General features: G+C 38.6%; 1 protein-coding gene and 1 long non-coding RNA gene across 2 annotated transcripts in view; both read right to left on the bottom strand.

Moving 5' to 3' along the window:
• Positions 1 to 1,940: 1,940 nt before the first annotated feature.
• LOC145996527 (uncharacterized) overlaps positions 1,941 to 23,482 on the bottom strand; it is a 29,743-nt gene continuing 8,201 nt past the window's right edge. The window contains exons 6-8 of the long non-coding RNA XR_014442793.1: positions 16,139 to 16,505; positions 7,837 to 7,950; positions 1,941 to 2,022 (exon numbers count right to left, since the gene is read on the bottom strand). This is a non-coding gene — a long non-coding RNA (uncharacterized LOC145996527). The remainder of the gene's footprint in view (positions 2,023 to 7,836; positions 7,951 to 16,138; positions 16,506 to 23,482) is intronic.
• Positions 18,668 to 19,588, bottom strand: LOC145996369 (uncharacterized). Its single transcript, XM_083132800.1, has one exon. The coding sequence runs from the start codon at positions 19,586 to 19,588 to the stop codon at positions 18,668 to 18,670; it is 921 nt and encodes a 306-aa protein (XP_082988926.1).

Genomic DNA, 23,482 nt, shown 5'->3' with positions numbered 1-23,482 from the left:
TCCTTATTACGCGTATTCTCATTATGGTTTCTTTGAATTCCTGTTCTAAATAGGCTTGTAGGTAGTATATTTAATTTTCACTTTTTTGTACTAGGTTTCAGAAAGAAAGTAAAAGTGATTAAGGTTGACAATATGTTGTTAGTGAAGAAGAAGTTATTGCCAATTATTTTACGGACCTTTGTTTTCTTGGTGATTCTGCATGATAGTAGGAAGCACATGAATAGTGCACAAAATGCTGCCGTTTTTTTTCTTGTTTATAACCGCAGATCATCTGGAGAAATTTTTGTTGCTATACAATTCCTGCATGCAACTGCTAGGAAGTGAAAAAAATTGTATGGTTATCTTGAAATAATGTAACATACCTCTGTTACTTTAGCCTGAAGGCTACATGCAAGTGGTTATACCACCCGACACGTTTGATGTCGATTGTACTCTTACGTTATTCTTCAAAATTTTATCACGTTTTGTGTGAATATTCACAATAATTAATGGACGTGTATATTTAATTGGAAAACACAAAGTTCAAAAGCAATAAACATACCTGGAAATGTCAGAATCAACAAATCGTAGCAACCTCGTTCTGGATAATAGCAGATTCTGTCCAGTCTATTGGAGGGAGGAGGCTTTTTATGATATTTTCTTTGAGGTAGAGAGGGCCATTGCACATGATACTAGAGTGCAAGATATCGACCCTGACTGAGCATTCTTTTCTTCAATTTGCGACCGACATTTTTTATCTCGAAGGTGTTCACAAAAAATTTTAGGGAACTTAAATGCCACTTTACCCCAACATGTTCCAGGAGATATCTTGGCCCTGATTTTTCTAGGTCAGAATATTTGAGAGTAGATGACTGTCTCTTCATCACTCATGTTCGCAATTTGCCAAAAGTGTCAGTATTACAAGTGATGCTCTCACTGGATGGGACCTGCTATAATCAGCATGGACAAAGTGGGTTCAGTCCAGCATGTTGGGGGGAGCTTTTGATGTAAGAGATTTAGGCTAATATTCAGTTTTGTTATATACCTGGACTGGGATTTGATAATGTGAATGCACTATACTGCAAAAAAAAAAAAAAAAATGACTGGTGTTTGAATGGAACAAGTGGTGCAATGAGTACTTTTTTTCTTGCAGGAGCAAATGTGAATTCCAGTTCACTGACGATCATTGGAACTCGAGCAGACATCAGCTGAGTTCCTGCCAATCCCATCGTGATGAGAGGGTCCTCCACTACACTTGATGCTGGCAGAGTACTTGGATCCATGCAGAGCTGTGGTCAGTTTATTGCTGCGATAGCATTACATTACATTTCTGCAGAGGGCCTTTGCACATAATTCTAGAGGAAGTCCGAGACGTCAGAAATTTCAGAGCATCACATTTTTTTGTTGTCGTTTTCTGAAAACTGTAACAAAGTCCATTCTATTTTTTTCATTGAGTGAGTGTGTTTGCAAAAAGTGGGATCCGCGAGGTATCAAACCCAAGACCCTTCAATGAGTCATTCTTGATCGTTGTGATTAGCCAAAAGTGTCAGAAAATAGCAAAGGCCCTCTACAGTGCTGGTTGTCACAAGTAATGCTCTCACTGGACGGGATCTGCTATAATCAGGATGGACAAAGTGCCTCTGGATAATAGCAGGTTCTGTCCAGCGTATCGGGGGGTGGGAGCTTTATTTTCTTGTATCAAAAACAAAAGTCATTATTGACTTGGGGAAATTTTTCGGGGCTGCCTGAAGGCAAGGGACATACACAGGCCATCAACTTAGGTACTACAGTTCTATTTGAAATATTCCATTCATAATGTTGAAAAACAAAGTTTCCCTAACCAAAGAAAAATACATGCAATGTTGATTTAAAATTTTAATTTTCAAAATATAATATTTTTTGTTCATGATTTTGACAGCAAAAAGAATGTTACAATTCAATTGTACACATAGTATAAATGTACTTTCCAGCAACTTGTTACAATTATTATTTTTATCACTTCCATCCCAATTGATTTCCATGTTCCTTCTCTCCACCATACGCCTGAAAATACAAACAATTATAATTAATTGGTTTATGCAGATATCAATGCTAGAAAATTATAACAATTAAAAGTTGTATCACTTTACAAGATTTAAAGCAAGACATTTAAAAAATACTTCAGATTTTGCATAAACAATGCTGGAAAAGTATCAGTAAATAAAATTCTGCCAATAGAATTTGCCTTAGTTTTCACCATAGTAAATTCATTATTTCAATCATATGGTACAACCCACACACACATTTTTTCCATTAATATAAAATGTTTGATTCAGCCCTGGGCAGATAAATATAATACTAAAGCATTTTTTGCCCCAATTCATGCTCTATGGAAACAATGACAATATGAAGAACTAAGTTTGCAGTGCTGTTGCTTTCCAACTATGGTGCTACCAATCTCAATACATTTTACCACAGCATGTAACTATAACCCAGAAATCGTTAATTTGGCAACATAGCTCTTGAAAACCAGTGCAGATCCCTGTACTAGGCAAGAAACTATATTCAAAAAAGTAAAGTAAAGTGTTCCCCTGTGCATAGCACCACGCCATGAAGGCATGTGTGGGGGTAACGCCCCACACTTTCTTGATCCGGTCGTGAGTGGGAAGGATGTGATCAGCATCACGCCCCTGACCGCCTTTACCCCCCAGGTTATTCGGCGCCGGGGCCACTTCCTACGTTAGAAAAGTTCCCGGATTTGAACCGGCCAGGGATCGAACCCGGGACCTTGAGCATGGTAGTCTGACGCGTTACCGACTGAGCCACCGCGGCCACTATATTCGCCCATGTTAATGAAAACTCAAGAATGAGGAATAATTCAAATTGCAGAAACTGTTGTGGGGTTGGAAACATTGTACTTGTGTCACAGATATCTTTCTCCCTGGAAATTAAGGGTCCCACATTCAAAAACCCTCCTATTTTTGCCTTTTCAAGTATGGCATTCAGATACATTGGGTATCCATCAGCTCGATATTTTTCTGGCAGTAAGGTATGAGATTTATCAAAGCACTTTATTTGAAAAACAATGAATGTGCTGCCTAGGGCTCGAAGTTGCCAGTTTTCCTTCAGCTAGAACCAGAAAACTTTTTTTTTTTTGGCTGGTATTTTTCTCCTTTGTTTCATGCATTTGCTAGCATAACTTATAGATTTAAATTTCCTTTTAGCAATTTCACTATTATTTTCAAGTGAAATAGTTGGTAAATTTATTTTTCCTACGACAAACTTAAAATGTTTCGTTTACGGTATCATGAATGATTTATACAAAAATGGTGGGTGCAGTGCATACTTGTTATGTTAGTGAAGAAAACTAAATTAACACTTAATCTTTTATCCTGTTTCTCCAAACAGCAGGTTTTATCGAATTATTCTACAGGTCAACTTCCAAGCCCCAGTGATGACTAAGCTGTGCACGTGGTATCAGACAAAGGTTTACAATCAACATTATTTCCACGCCTTCTGAAAAAGTGGTTGGGGATCGAGCACGGTGCCACTAGGACTATACACATAGTTTTAGACAGTCTGCTATTTAGGTCCTTTAGTTTAACAACATCTCGTATCCAAAATTGTAAATACCCATCTGGGATAGTGTGTCGTCATTCTCAATTAATACACACACATAATTTCACTTGTAGGATCAGAAAGCCTTGTGCTTGGCCTCCCTACATTTCTCAATACTTCTGAACACACTACTTGCACATCCTAGAATAATTTGTAACTAATAGTGGACTGTCATTTTTTAAACTACATGTTTAGTATTAGTGGTATAATGCCCGACATGTGTGACAGGGGTCGTAAGACTTTTCACATGTAGCATGACTGGAAAGTTAGTGCTTTGAAATAAATCTCATCTCTGAATTGTATACCTTACAGCCAGAAACAAATTATTAAACTCCGTACCCAATGTATCTGAATGCCATACTTATGAAAAAAAAATTATGCAGGGTTTTGGATTTGAACCCATGATGCAAATGCTTTGAAAAGTGATGATATTTGCTGAATCTACTACTTTTCACTGCAAATTACAGGGATTTCCTTCAGGTAGACCATGTGCAGTGTTTCCAACCTCACAACAGTTTCTCCGACTCCAATTTTAAGATGCCGAATCGCAACTATTCTCTTGAGTTTTCCCATGTTGGCCGAATATTGTTTCAGACTTCATGTTATAAACAAGAATTCATAGGGTTTCTTGCCTACTAGAGGGACCTGCACTGAGCTATGTTGCCAAATTAACGATTTCTGGACTTAGAAATCTTTCAGGGCAGTCCAACTAACATTTGGAGAAGTGTACAACCAATGGTAAGTACTATGTATTGTACCTTTGGGTGCTTCCATATATCAACATTATTTTGCCCTTAAAACATGGTTGCAGTGAGCAAATTAAAGTAAAAATGTACGATTATGTAAATCAAGGGAATTTTGTGTGCATTCTTGAAGCAGAACTGACAGTGGTGGCAGATCTTCACAAACTGGAACAGAGTTTGGCCAAAAATCAGGACAGGATTTTTCCCAAATTTGCCCGGACCACATGTTAGCACACTTGAACATGCCATTTCTTGAAAACTATACACTATATTTCAGTTGTCTTTTTCGTCATTCCTTTACCTATAAAGGCATTACAAAGAGTAAAAAGCAACAATTGAAGTCCAGGAGGGGAGGCAATTTTAAAAAAAAATGTGGCATGAGCATTATGTATCATGGTCTTTTTTTCATGCTTCCCTTTAAATTTGGGTCCATCCAGCCATTGTTCCAAAGCTGGCAACACTGCTGCTTTGTATGTTATTTTTTTTTGCTAAATAAGTATCTGTCCTCGTAAATATGATATGTTGGCATATTCTGAAGTTTAAGAAAAATTGAATAATTTATAAGGGAGATATTTCTGCAGCTCACACTTGGAGACTCTGGGAAAGAAAGGATGAATCACTGAAAGTTTGAGGGGCTATATGTGGTTTCTCACCACCATGGAAGGATTAAATGTGCCAAGTTTCATCAAAATCTGAGAGCATGGGTTTCCAAAACTCTTTTTTTTTTTTTCCAGTTGAATTGACATGGAATGACCCAGTTGTAACTGCAAATCTTTCAGAAAGGTGAAATGTTGTTGCACCATTGTGATTGAATCAGTTCTCGATACACACAATATGCCGTCTACTAGTCTTTAGTGATTCTGGTGAAGAGCCTGCTAAGTGGGAATAACATTTCTATAGCTCTTCTTTATATTGATGCCTTGTCTGATTTTCTATCATAAATAGTAACGTCATAATAACTGTGTAAACTTGCACCATTCATTTTTAATTACCCTGTAGTTCATTGTTGGTGATGCTATTAGTTGTAGGATCCTAAAAATTACATAAGCTTTTTATATTTTGCTCATAGCAAAGATGCAATGTTTCTATATATGGTTCTGTGCTAAATATATTGAGATTAGCATGATGAAGATAATGCATAGTGATAGGTGTCATTTTGTACTGCTAACCAACACAATTTAATCTAAATACAGTGGACTCTTTTTAATTCAAACAAGTTTATTTCCCTTGAAATTCCTATTGAAACCGATCAGGGCAAATAAATATCATGATTTTTTTTTTATTTAAAAAAAAAATGCTTGTATCTTTTTCACACCATATATATAATATACCTTTTCTTATAAAAATTATATGTACATTTTTCTGATACTGTATACAGTACCAGGGACAAGTTATGGTAGTACTTTCAAATTACCAGGCATCATTCATAGTATCAAGATATCTGAAAAGGATAATGAACTTACAATACAATACTGTATACCTACTTTGGGGCCACCCTGTATATACTGCTGGACAAAAAAAACCGGACACTTGCATTTTTTGTGATAACGCAATGGGTCGATAAAAGCTCTGGTACAAGGGCTAACTAAATGTTGCAGAAACTGAATTAAGTACGAATGAATAAACAATGTCCGAGCCTATGAATGGTGCATATGGTACTACATGATCTGCCAAACATTCTGTAATACAGGGTGTCCGGCTTAGACCTTTAACATTACAAAATAGTATAACTTTAGTTGCATTCAATTTCAAATGAAACTTATTCTTTGTATGGGTCTGACAACTGTGGCCATTTTCGAGAATCACCAGTACTTCGAGTTGACGTGACGCGCGTGTAACGCATAAATTCCAAGATGGTGGAGTGGACGGTTCAGCAGAAAGTGTTCTGCGTTCTTTCACTGGCAATAAACAAATCTGCAAAACTTGTTCAGCGTGAATCAATCTTCAACGTCACGACAATGTTCCTTCCTGTTTGAGTACTGCTAAGTGGGATAAACAACTAAGAGAAACTGGAAGTGTTGTGTCGGTGCGCGGGAACTACGCGAATCGGAAGTTATCAGAGGAAAACATTGAAGTGATTCGCACTGAATTCACAAGAAGTCCAAGAAAATCAATAAGACGTGCAAGTTTACAGCTCAACATTCCTCGGTCTGCTATCCATGACGTTGTGCACATAAGGTTACGTCTACAGGCGTACAAGATCCAGTTACATCAACGAATTTATCCTGATGATACACCTAAAAGACAGACGTTTTCGGGCAAAATGTTAACCGAAATTGACAACAACAATGCTTTTCTGATGAAGCTGCATTCCACACGTGTGGCAAAGTTAACAAGCAAAATTGCCGTATTTGGAGAAGTAACAATCCTCATGAGTCTCGTGAAATTATGAGAGACTCGCCAAAAGTTAATGTGTGGTGTGGGTTAATGAAATAGAAAATAATAGGCCCGTTCTTCTTTGCTGAAGAAACAGAAAAGAAATATTTAGACATGCTTCAGCATTACGCCGTTCTTCAAATGTCTCCAGAAACCATTTTCCAACAAGATGGAGCCCCGCACATTTTGCTATCATTGTACGAGAATTTCTCGATGAGCATTTTCCCAGATGATGGATAGGAAGAGGATCTAAACCAATTGCTTGGCCTCCACGCTCGCCGGATCTTTCCCCCCTAGACTTCTTCTTTTGGGGGTTCATCAAGGACCAAGTCTACAATATGACCGTCGAGAACTTGGAAGATCTGCGTAACAGAATTCGTCAGGCAATTAACAATGTGACCCTTCATATGCTAGTGAATACCTGGACGGAATTGGAATATCGGTTCGACATCTGCCGTGCCACAGGGGAGGCTCATATCGAGGTTGTGTGAAGTGCTGGTGCTGGGACAAAAAATGCATGAGTTTTTCTATCAAAATGAAAATTTTGGTAATAAAATTGGGTTTCTCTGCAACATTATGCTCTTTTGTAATGTTAAAGGTCTAAGCCGGACACCCTGTATACCTGCGAGCTGTTATTGCAATTCAGATGTCAAATATTAAAGTGTCCGGTTTTCATTGTCCAGCAGTATATATCAACCTACTATGGAAATGTTTATTGATTGTGTTAATGAAACTATAAGAATTTCAGAGAAAATAAAACATTTTGAATGTACTGTATACTTGAAATGTTTTTCTACCTTATTTTTTTAATGATGGCAAAATATCAGCTGTCATGTTTATGATTAGTATTTTCTACATTATTCTGCACAAAATATTTGTTCTTTTTGCCCATGAAATTTCAAAGTGATTACATTTCCTTTCATGTGAACTTCACCCCATTAGTACATATATATTGTTTCCTTTCTTAGAGCCTAATAAATTATTATGAGATAAACGTACTTTAACTAGAAGTGATTCTGATGTCTACAAATTCTTTATGACCATATTAGATTTTTTCATGTCCCCTTGGAGTTGAATTAAAGAGAGTCCACTGTAGTCACATGTGTAAAAAGATTTCAAATAGAGCAAAGGAAGGGCTTACTTGTGATTTGCATATTTCAGAACAGCTTTCATGGACTGTGGCAGGATCTGGTAGTCGAAGATACAAGCCGGGTTTTGTCTCAACTTTCTGGCAACAAGCAGGAAGAACAACAACCTGAAATACAGAGAGGTGTTTTACTGTCTATTTGGGATGAGACCAATTATAATTAATTAACAGCCAATATACAGAGTTGTTACAAAGTGGCCATACCCTCCCCACATCACTTTTGCTTTTAACACTATGATGGTTGAATGCTTGTGTGGACATATATCAGATGGTTTAAGAGTTCGAAACTTCGGTAGGAAGACAGCCAAATTCTGCACCATGGGGTCACATACGTGAAGGCATCTTTCACAGATGCTGGTAATTCTTGTGTTGTGCGACACCAGTTATTTCTGACTTTTACTGATGAATCCTCAGAGGCAGGGGTGCCCATCCCCCCACCCAAGCCCATGATGTACTCCCCCCAAAAAGGTAGAACATCCCCCCCTGCCATTTATGCTGAATTAATTACTCAAATTATTTTTGTCAGACACAATTTGCGGAAAAATATAATACCAGAGGTGGAACCACGAATTTTTTTTTTTTTGGGGGGGGGGGGAATTACCAATAATAATAATACATAATAGTAACATCAATAATGACTTTATTATTATTATTACTATCAAAAACGTTATTATCCATGTAACACATAATAGCACGAGTGCGTATTACTCACTTGAGATAAACTAACATGTCTTTATAAAAAAGAAAAAACCTTTTTCTAAAATGAAGGATGTAGAGAAAAGGGGATGAATAAAAGAAATACAGGTATGTGGGTATTCCGTATCACAAAGGAATTTCCGAAAGAATCGAGAAATTAACTAAAGAGTATGGCATAAATTGTGGGATGAGAGCTCCCCGTAGTATCGAGAAACATTTTACTGAGTATAAGAGAGAAGGTTTGGAAAAGAAAAAAGCAGAGGAAGAGAAGGGCGTTTATACTATAAGTTGTAGAGAATATATTTAACAAACCGATAGGAATATGGGTATAAGGTGGAAAGAACATGACAAAGATATTGAAGAAGGAATCCCCAGAACGGGCTTCTTGGAACATGTATTAGAAAAGTCACATGAAATAAAAAAGAGGAAGGTTATTAGGAGAGATCATAAACCAATTAGTAGAAATGTTTACGAGACTGTTTACATTTGTAAGGGTAGACATTAAACAGGGACGCCGGCAATGTTGACGATATCTGGATTACAATGTATAAAAGATGGGAAGAAGGTTAAAAGAAAAACAGAATTGGATTTCATGTTACGCCAGAGGTTTTCCAGGCTACTCAGCAAATACGAAACTTCATGTTGGATATGACGTAGGAAATGGAGGGAAACAAAAGCGGAATACGTCGATAACCAGTTACCACTATAGACATTTTAACTGTTTAGGAGTAGACTTTTTATATTGCACCTTCGGGGCTGCTTAATGGGAAGGATACTAGTTTTTATCAAGGCTTAGTTAGACAACATTCACAAATCATTTTTTAAACCACATGCACCTTTTAACCTAATACTTGTTTTAAAATAAGTGACGCGACATAATGCCAAGAAAAGCCTGAAGAAGGACAAAGTAGTTACCCCCAAAACATTGCTCCCATCATCATTGGACTAATCATAATTAAGCAATTTTAGTGTTTTTAGAAAAAGTTTTTTTTTCTTTTTTATAAAGACATTATATGATGGTTTCGGGTCATAATTCTCTTGATAATAAAACATTAGTCAGCCATGTTATATTCTCCAACAATCAGAACGGATCTAGTGAATTGAATTTGTTCATCCTTGGTGCGAATGCACTCAAAGCTTGGAGAATTCACTGAAGAGGGCAGATGCTTACAGGCAGAATGTGTCCGGAAACTATGATTACGAATTTACCCACTAGATATGTCTTTATTTGATCTAAAAGAAAGGAAGGAATTCCTTGCTAATTTAATTGTGGAAATTATTACATGTATTGTAGATTACTCAGTTTATTCAATGGGGACTTCAGAGCGATAGAACATTTATTTTTAAAAGTATGCAAATATATTCTTGGTCTAATTAGCACTCGATGAGGGACATTTTGATGAATCTCAAGGGATCGGCCGTGTTCAAAAATTCGTGAGTGGAAGGGATATAAGAAAAGCAAGTTTCGAGGGAATATATCTAATGATAATATTCTAAAGGTGAATATACGGCGTTCACAATTGGGCCTTAACACATGCACTTGTAGTATTTAGTGACAATTGGGTATTAAGTTATTTGGTGTGTGAGTGTTGGTGGAAGATGGAAGTGGAGGAGTGGAAAAGGAACGCACGAAGAAAGATGGAGGGAATTCTGGGGGTTGCAGAAAACCGACGTGGGATGGATGATCAGTTTTTAGCACGGTAGTGGACGAAAGTTAAATCTTTGGTATCCAGATAGCTAAGTGGATTCTTTTGGTCATCAAAAACCAGTAAGTAGTAACTGTGTGAACTGTGAGAGGACACACCCTTAAGGTAAGAAGTTTCGTTCTTACAAGTGCTAGCCGAAACAAAGATCTCCCCGTCAGATATCACGACGAGTGAACCTATAGCATAAACGTCGCTTACAATTTTAAAGGTTTCTTGCGGTATTCACAAAGATAAAATTCAAGTAAAGGAAGTACAGTAAGCAAGTACCTGTAAGCAAAGGACGCACAAGGCGTACTTAGGGCAGCCATATTGAAAAAAGGTACCTTTCTACGATGAAGTTTTTTACCTCGAAAAACTGAAGTTAACTCATGCATGAAAATGTCTACAGTTGCTGATAGAAGAAACGTGTTCTCTACAGTAGCTGTTTAATCAACCGATTGGGTGACGTCACACGTTAAAACCATTGCATTGCTCGAGCTTAATAGAACGCTATAAGTGCTTTTGGGTAGGGGTCTCGTCCAATATATGGACAAGCTTTCTATGAAAGATAATTGAAATCGTATCAATCCATAAGATTGTATTTTATTTTAAAAGCCTCTCTGAATGCTTCATGTTGACCAGGGCATTCACTTGTTTATCTCAGTTGTCTCAGCCTCTGAGGCAAGTAAACAATGCACAGTGTTGTGCTATGCAAACCTCCTGAGGTATTCAGGAAACAGGTAGTTTATTCTGCCTATGGAGTCAGCGGTTTGCATAGTGGCAATTAAAAACACGATTCTGCATGGAGGAAGAGCTCCATGGCCTAGGGATATAGGGAGGAGACAAGCTGAGAGGTGACTGACTTTGGATTGGAGTTGAGAAGGGAGAAGTGGTTAGGAGAGCAGTAGGGCAGAAGTGAGACGACGCTCTGGTCAACAAATTGAGAAGCCAACAGAGGACTTAGTATATTTTTATTCATCGTAATTATCTTCATTCGTCAGATAGACAGGTAACTATCCTAAACCCAGCCATGATTCAGGTTCAAAGGTTCATAAAAACCCAACGAGTGACCTTTGCCTTTTCTAGTTGTTAAGTTCCTAAATCTTACTTGTACCTTTCGTACTGCCAAGCGTTAACTCGTCATGCCAATGACGAGTGCTCTCATCATAGAGGATGAATAGCTTACATCACCCAGCAATTAATTGCAAAGTAACTGGTTCTGATCCCATCATTCTATAGAATGATACATGATGGAGATGCTTAGGACTTTCATCCATTTTTTTCGGAAATGAGATGGAAAATTGTTAACCAGTTTTAAATTTAACCCCACCCCAAAATTTTGCTAATTTGTTTAATTTTTTTACTATGTCCTTGCCATATTTGATTTTGAAAATACATAGTGCTTAAAGGTTTTTTTTTTTAACCGAATGGGAAATTTTTATTATATATGTCGAGCTTTTTCCTTGCTGACGAACTTGATGAAACATTGGACCAGTTATTAGACATAGCACGAGGGATTACGAGTTTTAATTTAGATGTCAGCGGTTCAACACCCAAATTTAAACTAGCCAAATATTAACTAGATGCCTTCAGCGACAATTATTAGAAAAACAGGAATATGAAAAACAATTAGAGCAACAATGTCAGGATTTTAGAGATTTAGGCCCAACACAATTTGCAACTATGGCTCAGTCTCAGTTTGTTCCCCCAACAATTTTAGAGGGTATCCCATTTCAAGGGATAGCCGGGGAAGATGTATCAAAATTTTTGGATAAAGTAGATAGCCTTGCCATTTTAAATGGTTGGAACAGTACCAAAAAGCAGGAAATGTTCCCAGCCCTTTTAGCCGAGCCAGCGTTTCGATGGTTTCAGGCTTGGAAAGACGTCCAAGAAAACCAAGACAGTTCTTATGAGGATTTAAGACACAAAATTAAAGACGAATTTACAGGGTCCTTGGATCAACTCCAGATCGAGAAACAAATACGATACAGGTTACATAAGGAAACTGAGCCAGTTACAAATTATGTTCGGGACAAGCATCTACTTTTACTTAAAGTAGATCCTAAACTGGGAGTTCAACAACAGATCAAACAAATCAGTTTAGGATTGCAGGTGGATTACATGAAAGATATCCACCATACGGAATACGAGTCAGTGCATGGGTTGCTCAAGGACTTAAAATCCTTTGAAAAGCTTCAGGTTTTGATGAGGCAGCGCAAGTTGAAAGAGCTAAGGTGCGAAGATCAAAGGGACAGTTTATTCCTTCCTTTGAACAGCGCACAAACAATTTCGCAAAAGCAGCAGATTTTATTACATAATAACAATCTGGCTACTGCTGAGTCTGCATAATTGCGACCTACTTCAGAGATCGATGCAAGATTCAATGCCTTGCAGGAGGAGGTCGAACAATTGAAATTAGCTAACAATCCTCAAAGTAACAAGGTTCAAACCCAGGCTCAGGAAACTGGTTTGGAAGCTAGATTAGCTAGTCTTACTTTTAGACTAGATAGCATTGATATAATCAAAAGCAGCACCCTAGCACCGACTCATCTGGACAGAGGGAATTTAGAGAACCATATTATAGAGGCAATTGTCAGTCAGGAAATAATTATAGAGGTTCCTACCGGGGTAATAATAGACGACCACATTATAATAGGGAGTATAGAAATGCACACCCTAATAATAATAATTCAGATCGCAATAGGCAATGCCCAACAATGGCGAGGACGTGGAAACTTCCGCGGACAGAACTCGTGGGGTTCCTCATCCTCAGTAGGGCGAGGCCAGGAATGTAGGGAAGAGCAACAGGAGAGACCACGCTGCTCTATTTGTAATTATCCTAATCACTCGGCAGCCACTTGTTTTCAGAACAAGGAGGCTTTAAACGAGCGGTGACTGCCCATAGAAGAGACGTATGTGCAGATTTTGTAGGAAAACAAATTTCAGTCTCTACTTTCCCCTATGAGGAACTTATATATATTAACACAGTAATAGGGGGACAACGTCAGAGGTTTCTTGTGGATTCCGGGAGCCAAGTATCAGTTACTAGTGATCGAGGTATTCCTTCAACTGCCAAACGTTTTAAAATTCATACGACCATAAGGGAAGTAGCAAAGGAACAAATTGAAATTAAAGAGATTGTCCTGTTAACATTTGCATAAACGGCCGCAATTTTACCCACCCTTTTAGGATGATTCCAAATTTTGAACATGGGACAACCTTGGGTAATGATTTTTTAAGAGCTCATAAAGCAAATTTGGATTTTGAACAGAATCAACTCACATTGAGGAGATTTGGAACTCCTCCGCGGAACCAGTTAAGGACGGAACACAGAAAAACCTTTGACGTATCCATAAAAGTTGCTAGTCTGATCAGGGATTTATATGTGCCAGAATTTGTAACTTCCAGACAAATTAGAATTAAACCTAGGTCTCATTTGTGTATTCCTGTCAAATTGACAAATTCTAGTAATCAGAATTTAACTTATTTAGAACCAAATTTACAGTTTCAAATGGACACGGGCTTAATGGTGCCCCAAGCCATTGTAAATCCGGAGTCATTATTAATTTGGATTACCAACCCAAACTCTTACAAAATTAAAATTAGGAAAGGGGCACGCTTAGGTACCGCAAAATCCAGTCCCAGCTTCGCGTCATACTGCAGGTGACGAAGAACCTAACGTTATGGTGACCAAGGAAACTGGCACCATGACAAAAACAGTGCACAACATTACAAAATTTGATATTAAACCAGCATTAGAACCCGATCAGAAGTTGCAACTTACACGATTATTAGAGAGGTACATAGATGTGTTTTCATGGTCTGCATTTCACGTCCCAGCCTACCCTATACCTGTACACCTGCGTTCGGAAATTAATCAGCAAATTGACAACTTGCTAGAAGCAGGGGTCATCAGTCCTACAACCTCTCCCTACAATTCCCCAGTTTTTCTTGTTAATAAGAAATCAGGAGCTTATCGCATGGTGCAGGATTTTCGGTTACTTAATGCCAGGTCTGTTTTTGATTCAGTTTTGATAGGAAACATTTCAGAAATATTACATAATACGGCCGGTAAGAGCTACTACTGTAGTGCAGACCTTAAACAAGGATTTTTCCAGATTCCTTTAGCAGAAGAATCAAAAAAATACACTGCCTTTACTATACCAGCAAAGGGACAATTTGCTATGAATTTTACACCCATGGGACATGTGACATCTCCCGCCGCGATGACCCGGTGTGTCCAGCTCGCTACAGCGGGCATGAATGATCATAATTTTGCCTTTTATATTGACGACATGTTTGTATTTGCTAATACATTTAAGGAAGTGGCAGCGGTGGCTAAGTCGGTAACGCGACTGACTACCATGCTAAAGGTCCCGGGTTCGATCCCCGGCCGGTTCAAATCAGGGAACTTTTCTAATGATAGAAGCGGCCCCGGTGCCCACCCAGCGTCGAATGACATGGGTACCTGGGGGAAACCCTGGGGGTTAAAGGCGGTCAGGGGCGTGATGCTGATCACATCACCCCCACTCACGACCGGATCAAGAAAGTGTGGGATGTTACCCCCACACCCCCTATACGTCTTCATGGCATGGTGCTATGCACAGGGGAACATTTTACTTTTTTAATACATTTAAGGATATGTTAGTGAATTTAGAAAACATGTTCCAATGTTTACGATCTGCCGGATTAAAATTGGCTGCCTAAATGTTCGTTTGGATACTACGAGACAATTGCTTTAGGACACAATGTGGGCAGATATGGGTATCACATCAGCGACAGGATACTATCATCCATTAAGAATTATAAAATTCCTACCACCACAAAAAAGGTTAAAATGTTTTTAGGTCTTTGCAGCTACGTGAGGAAGTACGTCAAACATTTTTCTGACATTTTCCCCACCCCGCCTACGACCTCATTTCAAAGTCCTTGACATTCTTTCAACTCTCGCATCTCTTACTAAACTCTGTTCGTAGTAATTTAAAGTTTTGTCAACATTAACGCGTCACGCAGCGAATCCTAGCGCTCCATTTCCTTCACTCCGCCCGTCGTATGTTCAGTGTCCAAGTTGCCCGATGCGACGATTTTTTTCGCCCGCTATTCCAACGGAACATGAAGTCGCCCGAACCTGGCCACCAGCCGGCAAGCCTTTCTCGCTGTCGCTGTAGAGAACTCAGCTCAGTTGATTCCAGCGACCACGAAAATGCAACTTTGCAAGAATTTTGAATACCTGTTGTCAACACATTCCTTTCTCCGCGCTGAAGCCTTCCCAAGTACTTTTAGCACAGCAAAGAATTAACATGGAGAAGACAACGAAAACTTTAGACTCTGCATATTTTTTTTGATCAGGTGGCGTTCGCTCATAAAATTTTTCAAGGGGCCAGCTTAGTTAAGGATATAGCCATCAGAATTTGTTTTTTACGATAGAATTTCATATCAACAATGTTAGGGATATTTCCGTGTTACATAGATCAAATTTTGCCATAAACGTCACATTTATGCACTTAAGATTAATCACGACCAATAATTTTAACAAAGGAACAACAAGACGAGATTTTCTTTGAGTTGTTTTTGCAAAATTTTCCTATCTGAAATAAATATATTTATTTTAAGTAAGTTTTTGGGAAACCGACTTGCCTTGGGATTTAATCAGGATAAAGCCAAACGAAATTTCCATAGAAATCAGGGAAATTTTTATAAAAAGGGCAATTTTAGCATTTTATGCACATAGATTAATCAAAATTTCCAGCAACATGCCCGGGCTAAGCCTCGTTGATTAGCACAGGCATGTGCGGCGTAAGTCGCCACGGCACCGTTAGCCTTTCCAAATTTTAACAGTGTGGTTTACGACAAATGTTATAATTTGAGAATTTATTATTATTAATATTTATTATTAGGAAGTTTAGTTTACTTACCCTATCCCACGAATAGCCGATGATTCCGGCAGCCCAGGTACACATCGACCAACCATAGGAGTTCTTCACCAAGCCGGAAGAGATCCCGTTGGGCCCAGTCATACCCAGGACCCGGGGGAGGGTTCCACGCCACCTCTTCCCTGGAACTCCGGACTAGGTCCCAGCAGTCATCGACGAGACGCTTTATGGATGCTAGTGAGACCATCGATATTCGATATTTACGTCGAATGATGGCACTCACTAGCATCCGCATGCGTACTCGCCATGCCCTGCTTATCTGGGCCATTTCAATGTAGATGGCAAGATGTTCTTCCAGATCAGGGAGCTCTTCCAGCATTGCCATAAACAGGTCGCCCTCTTCTATCTCCTATAGAATGATACGAAATATACCAATGTGAGTATTTAGTGATGTGGTAACATGGACCAGCATATTTGATATTGCAATTCATGCATGCACCAAAGAGATACATAGGGTATACCAGTTGGTTTATAGATTTACCATGAGTGTTTGTCTTAACGTTAATTCACACCCATCATTCTAGTTTGAGGTAGAGGTACTTCAGGTAGTGCATTACGTTGTAAATTCAACAAAGTGTGCCAGGGATCAAACGCTATCATTTGTAGCACAAGAGTTGCCAATATAAATTGTCTATCCTGTACGAAAGATTGCTATTCAACCTACGAAAAATGTATGATATAATGGTACATCCATTTTGGATTTGAATAAATAAGTTGAAAGTGTGGATGAGTTATATTTCTTCAAGGCACACGTTCATAGTGTTCATCTTGCTATTTTTGAAAGTATATTGATCATTTTCTTCCAGGTGTGAGAAATGTCTGAATGCTCATTAGCCATTGGTGACAGTCATTGTAACTGGGATGGTATTAAACTCTTTTAATTCATATTTCATGAGAGTGAACCTGTATTGAGATAAGTACTCTGTACCGTGAATGAATTTTTATGGCTTGTTCGACATAATACAATAAAAGGGAAGGGATATTAATGTCATGGTATTTCAAATCTGCTATCAATGTAAATCCTTCTTGAATGAGATTGAGGATAACGTAGGGATGTACAGTAATCGTCCTGGAGCAACTTCTTGGTATAGGGTGTTTCTCAAATAAATTGACCAAATTTGGTATTACCGGGTTTTGTCTTAAATTAACGTAAACTTTGAAAGGAATTTTGCAAGCAGGGAACAGCATATTGAGACCAAGGAATCGACGCCAGCACAACCGCACGGTTACTCAAAGAGATTAAGTTGATTGGGGAAGGACAGGTAACTGGGTTAGGTTAGGAAAGAGGATAGGTTGGTAATCTCATGTAGCAGTCAGGTTTGGGCAACCCCTGTAGGGTGGACCGTGAAAATTCGTTAGTTTATTCTCATAAATTACGCAAAAAGGGGGTAGAAGTCTGTGTTAAAGCATTTGTTCGGAACAAACGTTTTCAAATATTTTTTGAACACTGGCAATTTCACATTAGCTAATAATCGAAATCAAGCACACAAACTGTATTTTTGAATGATATAAAATGAATGATAAATGCATTCCAAAGATAAATGTGTAACTTTCATGTACAACATATACACATATGCCACATGGAGCGAAATAAAATAGAAAATACATATTCAACAAGCTAACACTAAATTGTGTTCGTATTCAAAGCTTATTCAATACAAATGTACAAAAAAAAAGGTAAAGTGTTCCCCTGTGCTTAGCACCATGCCATGAAGGCGTATAGGGGGTGTGGGGGTAACGCCCCACACTTTCTTGATCCGGTCGTGAGTGGGGGTGATGTGATCAGCATCACGCCCCTGACCGCCTTTACCCCCCAGGGTTTCCCCCAGGTACCCATGTTATTCGACGCTGGGTGGGCGCCGGGGCCGCTTCCATCGTTAGAGAAGGTCCCGGATTTGAACCGGCCGAAAATCGAACCCGGGACCTTTAGCATGGTAGTCAGACGCGTTACCGACTGAGCCGCATACAACACATATTATTTAAATACATTACATTAGAGAAAACAAGTAGAATGCGAGTGAAGCGAGCAAGAACACTTTTAGATCCAATTTTTGCAATTGAAAACAAATTGATTTAATAGGGTGCAATCAATTTCACTGGATGTCATGGCATTTTCTCTTTTACAACATTTTATTAGATCATTCGGCACCCATGGCCAACTCCCACTGCCCCTAGCTACAGCTCTGAACTTGATGAAAACGAGAAAAGCAGATATAATGCAAGCGAAGCAAGCAAGAAAATTTTACAAAATGAATTTTTATATGCATAAAATTTGAAATCGAAGGGGTAATTGCTCCTCTGTGCCCCACCCCCCTTACAGGTGTCCTTGACCGTCAATGTTTGTCCCCCCTTGCTACCCTAGAATTGACTTCCGTCTAAGTCACTGTACCTAGTCATATCATAAATTCTGTTACAAAGTTAATAATGAACTACAGGCACAGTAAGCAAGCTAATGTATTAATATTTGGAAGTTACAAAGGTACAGGTCTTGCCAACATAGAGTACCAATCACTATTCAAAATGGCCACCTCTGGTCTTCACACAGGCCCGAAGTCTCTGAGGGCAGTCATCGATCGCAGCATGCACGGTCTCGACGGGGAGACTCGCAAGGTTTGGATGCCTCTTCCTACAGAAGATGCCCTCCAAAACGGACCACAACCTGTAGTCCAATGGGCTGAGGTCGGCGCTGCTGGAGGGCCAATCAGCTGGAGCAATGAAATTGGGATCATTCCTCTGAAGCCACTCCTGTGTGGTCTTTGCCTTGTGGGCTGGTTCTGAGTCCTGCTGGAAGTTCCACGGCTCATTGTTGAACATGGTGCGGGTCAACAATTTTACAAGTGGCTCCAACGCTGTCGCTTGGTACACTTTCGAAGATGTTTTCACACCATGTTCACCGAAGTGGAGGTCAGTTGTGTCATCGCACGAAACTCCCCACCAAACCATCACTGAGGCGGGATGATGGGCTCTGAGGATCCGTGGTGTGTTTTCACTAGCTTCCTGGGATGAGCCATAAATACAGTTGTTTTGACGATTGTAAGATTCTTCCATCGTGAAGATTTTTTCGTCCATGAAAAGAATCCTCCTGTGGCCATCATTTGCATAATGCTGAAGAAGTGTTTTTGTTTTCTGCTCCCTCTGGACCTTAAGCTGTGGAGTAAGGAAGTGACCAGTACTTCGCCCATAAGTGCAGAGTCCTAGGTCACTTCGGAGCAAACACGACATCGACATTTTCGAAATGTTCAGCTCTCGAGCCATCACTGCTTGTTTTCTGACAGGATTTCGTCGAATCCACGCCGCCACTGCTTTCACGAGCTTGTGACTCCTCATGCTGCGAGGTCTACCTTTCCTGGGACGGTCCTCAATTGTTCCTGTGTCACAGTATCTGTTGATGGTCCGATGCACGAACATCCTGCTGATGTTCAGCTTTTTCATGGTGTTGAAAATGCCCGATGGTGATTTGCCAACTTTGTGCAGTGCGATTACTGCCACATGGTTCTCATATACACCCCACTCCATTCGACTCGCAGTGAAATTTACCTGTCCGCTACCACAGCCAAACACACAATGATACTGGTTGTTTGATCCAACATTGCGGGGTTACCATCCCTGTCTAAACTTTGTAACAGAATTTATGATATGACCGGGTATAATACAAACACATTTAAGCAATATGTGTTTACTTCAGAAACTTTAGGCTCACTGCCGTTGTCAGTCAATCTTATTCTGCACAGTTTGTCTGCTCCACTAACCTTGTATTAATGCGAATACCATGCCCTCCCCTCCATCCAAACTGATTCTAAAGGCATAAGAGATGGTGTTTCATTTCAACCCTATTGCCACGAACACCCACAGGTAGGTAGAAAAACTATACATAATAACCAAAACTAAAAATCAATAACAAGTCAATCAAACGATACGATACCTCACATTTTTGTGTGAAGATGTAAAATTTTGTCTCCAAAAATTATAAATAGATTAATATGAAGACTGAACATCAACCAGTCAGCTTATAGTTATGGTTTTAACATGGAAGTCAACAAATTTAGCAAATTCCACACATTACAACATAAAAAATGTAATTTCCATAGGAACCCACGTTCTCGAATTAATGTGCACTCTTTTTTTAGACATCAAAATTAATTATTTTATGATCTTTTTCAGCATTGGAAAATTATTTTTAAGAAGGTATGTAATTTACTACTTTAATATTATGTACATATTGTAAAAGCCTAAATTACATGGATGTAATTATGCAGATCCATGCATACGTGTAATATCAACTTAGTTTCCTTGAACCGTTCAGTATAAAAAGTGACCAGAATTCTGTATTTTTCAGCTTTCTTACCCGTTTGCCGTTAGGCTGGTATCACAAAAATAGGAATTGTAGCTTTCCTGGCAACGTGATACCGACAGGTGTTCTCGAGTTACCAACCAGGTTACATTGGAGTTATCTTCCAACATTTGAGCTCGAAACCTTCGAAGCTAACTCCAATCTAATCTGGTTGGGAACTCGAGAACACCTGTTGGTATCACAAGTCAACCTTGTAGGTACTACCTGTACCCTAAATGAGCGAATCAGCTTATGCATCGGCTAGATTCTCTTAAACCTCTGCTTTCGAGCCAGGTTCTTGACATAACATCAAACCGTGATTAATCTTGAAAGGGTTACAGATTTGTTCACAGATCTGCATCAGTAACTCGAAACAGGATAAGTTTTGATGAAATTGTTCATAAAGCATAATAAATAAGACTTATATTGAAAATAATTTCCATAAACTTTTCATTAGCTGTGACCATTCACAGGCCCTAGAGGACCAGTGTAGGTGCGTGTCAGTGAATATCGGAAAAATACTAGCGGTTATCAAGGCAACAAAGGAAAGTCATTTCCATGTAGATTTTAGATATTTTTTATGAAATTGAAGATGTAAGAGATGAATTTGCCACTTTTTTGGTTTACTGTGACCACTTTCTGCGTTATCAATGCCTTTTTGCCTGCCTATTTTAACCAAAATAAACTTCTGTACGAAGGTCACTACAAAACTTTTGAGAAATATAATAATTAAAAAAGATTAAATCAATACTGTATTTTCTCAAAGTACTCGCCACAACATTCTATGCACTTTGCATTCTTGTAAACCATTCTTTCCACTAATTTTCATCGAGTGCTGAAAGGCCACATTCATAGGCACGGACAGCTTCTTCAGGACTTGAGAATCATCTTCTGTGCATGTGATTGTTTATTGTAGGGAACAGAAAATAATCACATGGGTTCAGGTCAGGACTGTAAGGTGGATGAGTTGTAGGTTTAACCACTGTGGACTACAGGATGTAGGCTGTGTGGGTGGATGCATTGATAATAAAACTCAAAACATTTATTATTAATGGAAAAAATGTGTGTGTGGGTTGTACCATATGATTGAAATAATGAATTTACTATGGTGAAAACTAAGGCAAATTCTATTGGCAGAATTTTATTTACTGATACTTTTCCAGCATTGTTTATGCAAAATCTGAAGTATTTTTTAAATGTCTTGCTTTAAATCTTGTAAAGTGATACAACTTTTAATTGTTATAATTTTCTAGCATTGATATCTGCATAAACCAATTAATTATAATTGTTTGTATTTTCAGGCGTATGGTGGAGAGAAGGAACATGGAAATCAATTGGGATGGAAGTGATAAAAATAATAATTGTAACAAGTTGCTGGAAAGTACATTTATACTATGTGTACAATTGAATTGTAACATTCTTTTTGCTGTCAAAATCATGAACAAAAAATATTATATTTTGAAAATTAAAATTTTAAATCAACATTGCATGTATTTTTCTTTGGTTAGGGAAACTTTGTTTTTCAACATTATGAATGGAATATTTCAAATAGAACTGTAGTACCTAAGTTGATGGCCTGTGTATGTCCCTTGCCTTCAGGCAGCCCCGAAAAATTTCCCCAAGTCAATAATGACTTTTGTTTTTGATACAAGAAAATAAAGCTCCCACCCCCCGATACGCTGGACAGAACCTGCTATTATCCAGAGGCACTTTGTCCATCCTGATTATAGCAGATCCCGTCCAGTGAGAGCATTACTTGTGACAACCAGCACTGTAGAGGGCCTTTGCTATTTTATGCCACTTTTGGCTAATCACAACGATCAAGAGAGACTTAGAAAACTCATCGAGGGGTATTGGGTTTGATACCTGGCAGATCTTGGTTTAAACTGTAGGTCGAGTCCCAATTAGCCTTACTGTGCATAAAGTGGATTTAAAACACTCACTCAACCAAAAAAAACTTGCCATGGAATCGGGGTATCCTAGGTTCGATTAGCTTTCCTGTACATGAAGTGGACTTTTGTTGTCGTTTTCTGAAAATTTCCAACCCAGACTCGATCCGATGTCTCGGACTTCCTCTAGAATCACGTGCATCACCCTCATATCCGAATCCCGTCACAACCATAAAGCCACGAGGGAAACTTCCCCTGCACTGACGAACAAAGTTGCTGCACCCCTTGCCGTCAATGTCACGGTATGTGATCGCCCGAATGTGGCCACCAGCAGTGAGATGGACATATGATTCATCCATTGTGCATATTTCTTGCGATATTTCAATTTGTCAAGTTACATGCAACACCCTATATATTTGTGATTGTTCCTTCGTCCATCTTAAATTACAATCATTCATCCTCATCTTCACGATTAGCCAAAAGGGCCAGAAAAGTGAAGTAAAATAAACTAAATCAGTCAGCCATTGTGAGAGCTAAAATGCACAATTTCTTGTCTTTTCATTGACTTCTTGACCTGACCTACTTGTTGAGTTCTTTACTTTTTCTTCAGTTTCTTGACTGCCAGACACCCTGTGTAATAATTCTTATATGACAATGCTCCTTTTGCTCATTACATACACAAACGTGGTGACATTTAAGTTTCCTACAAGTTATTTTTAGACATTTTCCAGAAAATAACAACAAAAGTATCCTGCCAGGGTTGTAATTATAATTAAAAATTAGTATTCTTTGAAACACATGTTGCAGAGAAAGAAAATACGCTCCCAAACAGACACCCTCGAACAATCAGTCATGCCCAATTGGTAGAGGCGCATATGTTTGGTAAATAAAAAAGCAAAATTTCGGTACAAAAATAAGAGTCGATTTCGGGTTCAAAAGCGGTAAATAAAATAAAATTTCGGTGTTATATCGGTGAATAATCACATCAAAAGTGCTATATAAAATGACATTTTGGTTTTAAAATTGTGAATATAATCCTAAATTTGATTTAAAAACTGCACTTGTTACACAAAATAAACTTACCCCTTCTAATAGCACATTTATGTC

This window comes from Lepisma saccharinum, chromosome 12 (assembly GCF_977018435.1).
Source record: "Lepisma saccharinum chromosome 12, izLepSacc3.1, whole genome shotgun sequence".
In the NCBI taxonomy this organism is placed as follows: domain Eukaryota; kingdom Metazoa; phylum Arthropoda; class Insecta; order Zygentoma; family Lepismatidae; genus Lepisma; species Lepisma saccharinum.
This window is presented reverse-complemented; position numbering and strand designations above follow the sequence as displayed.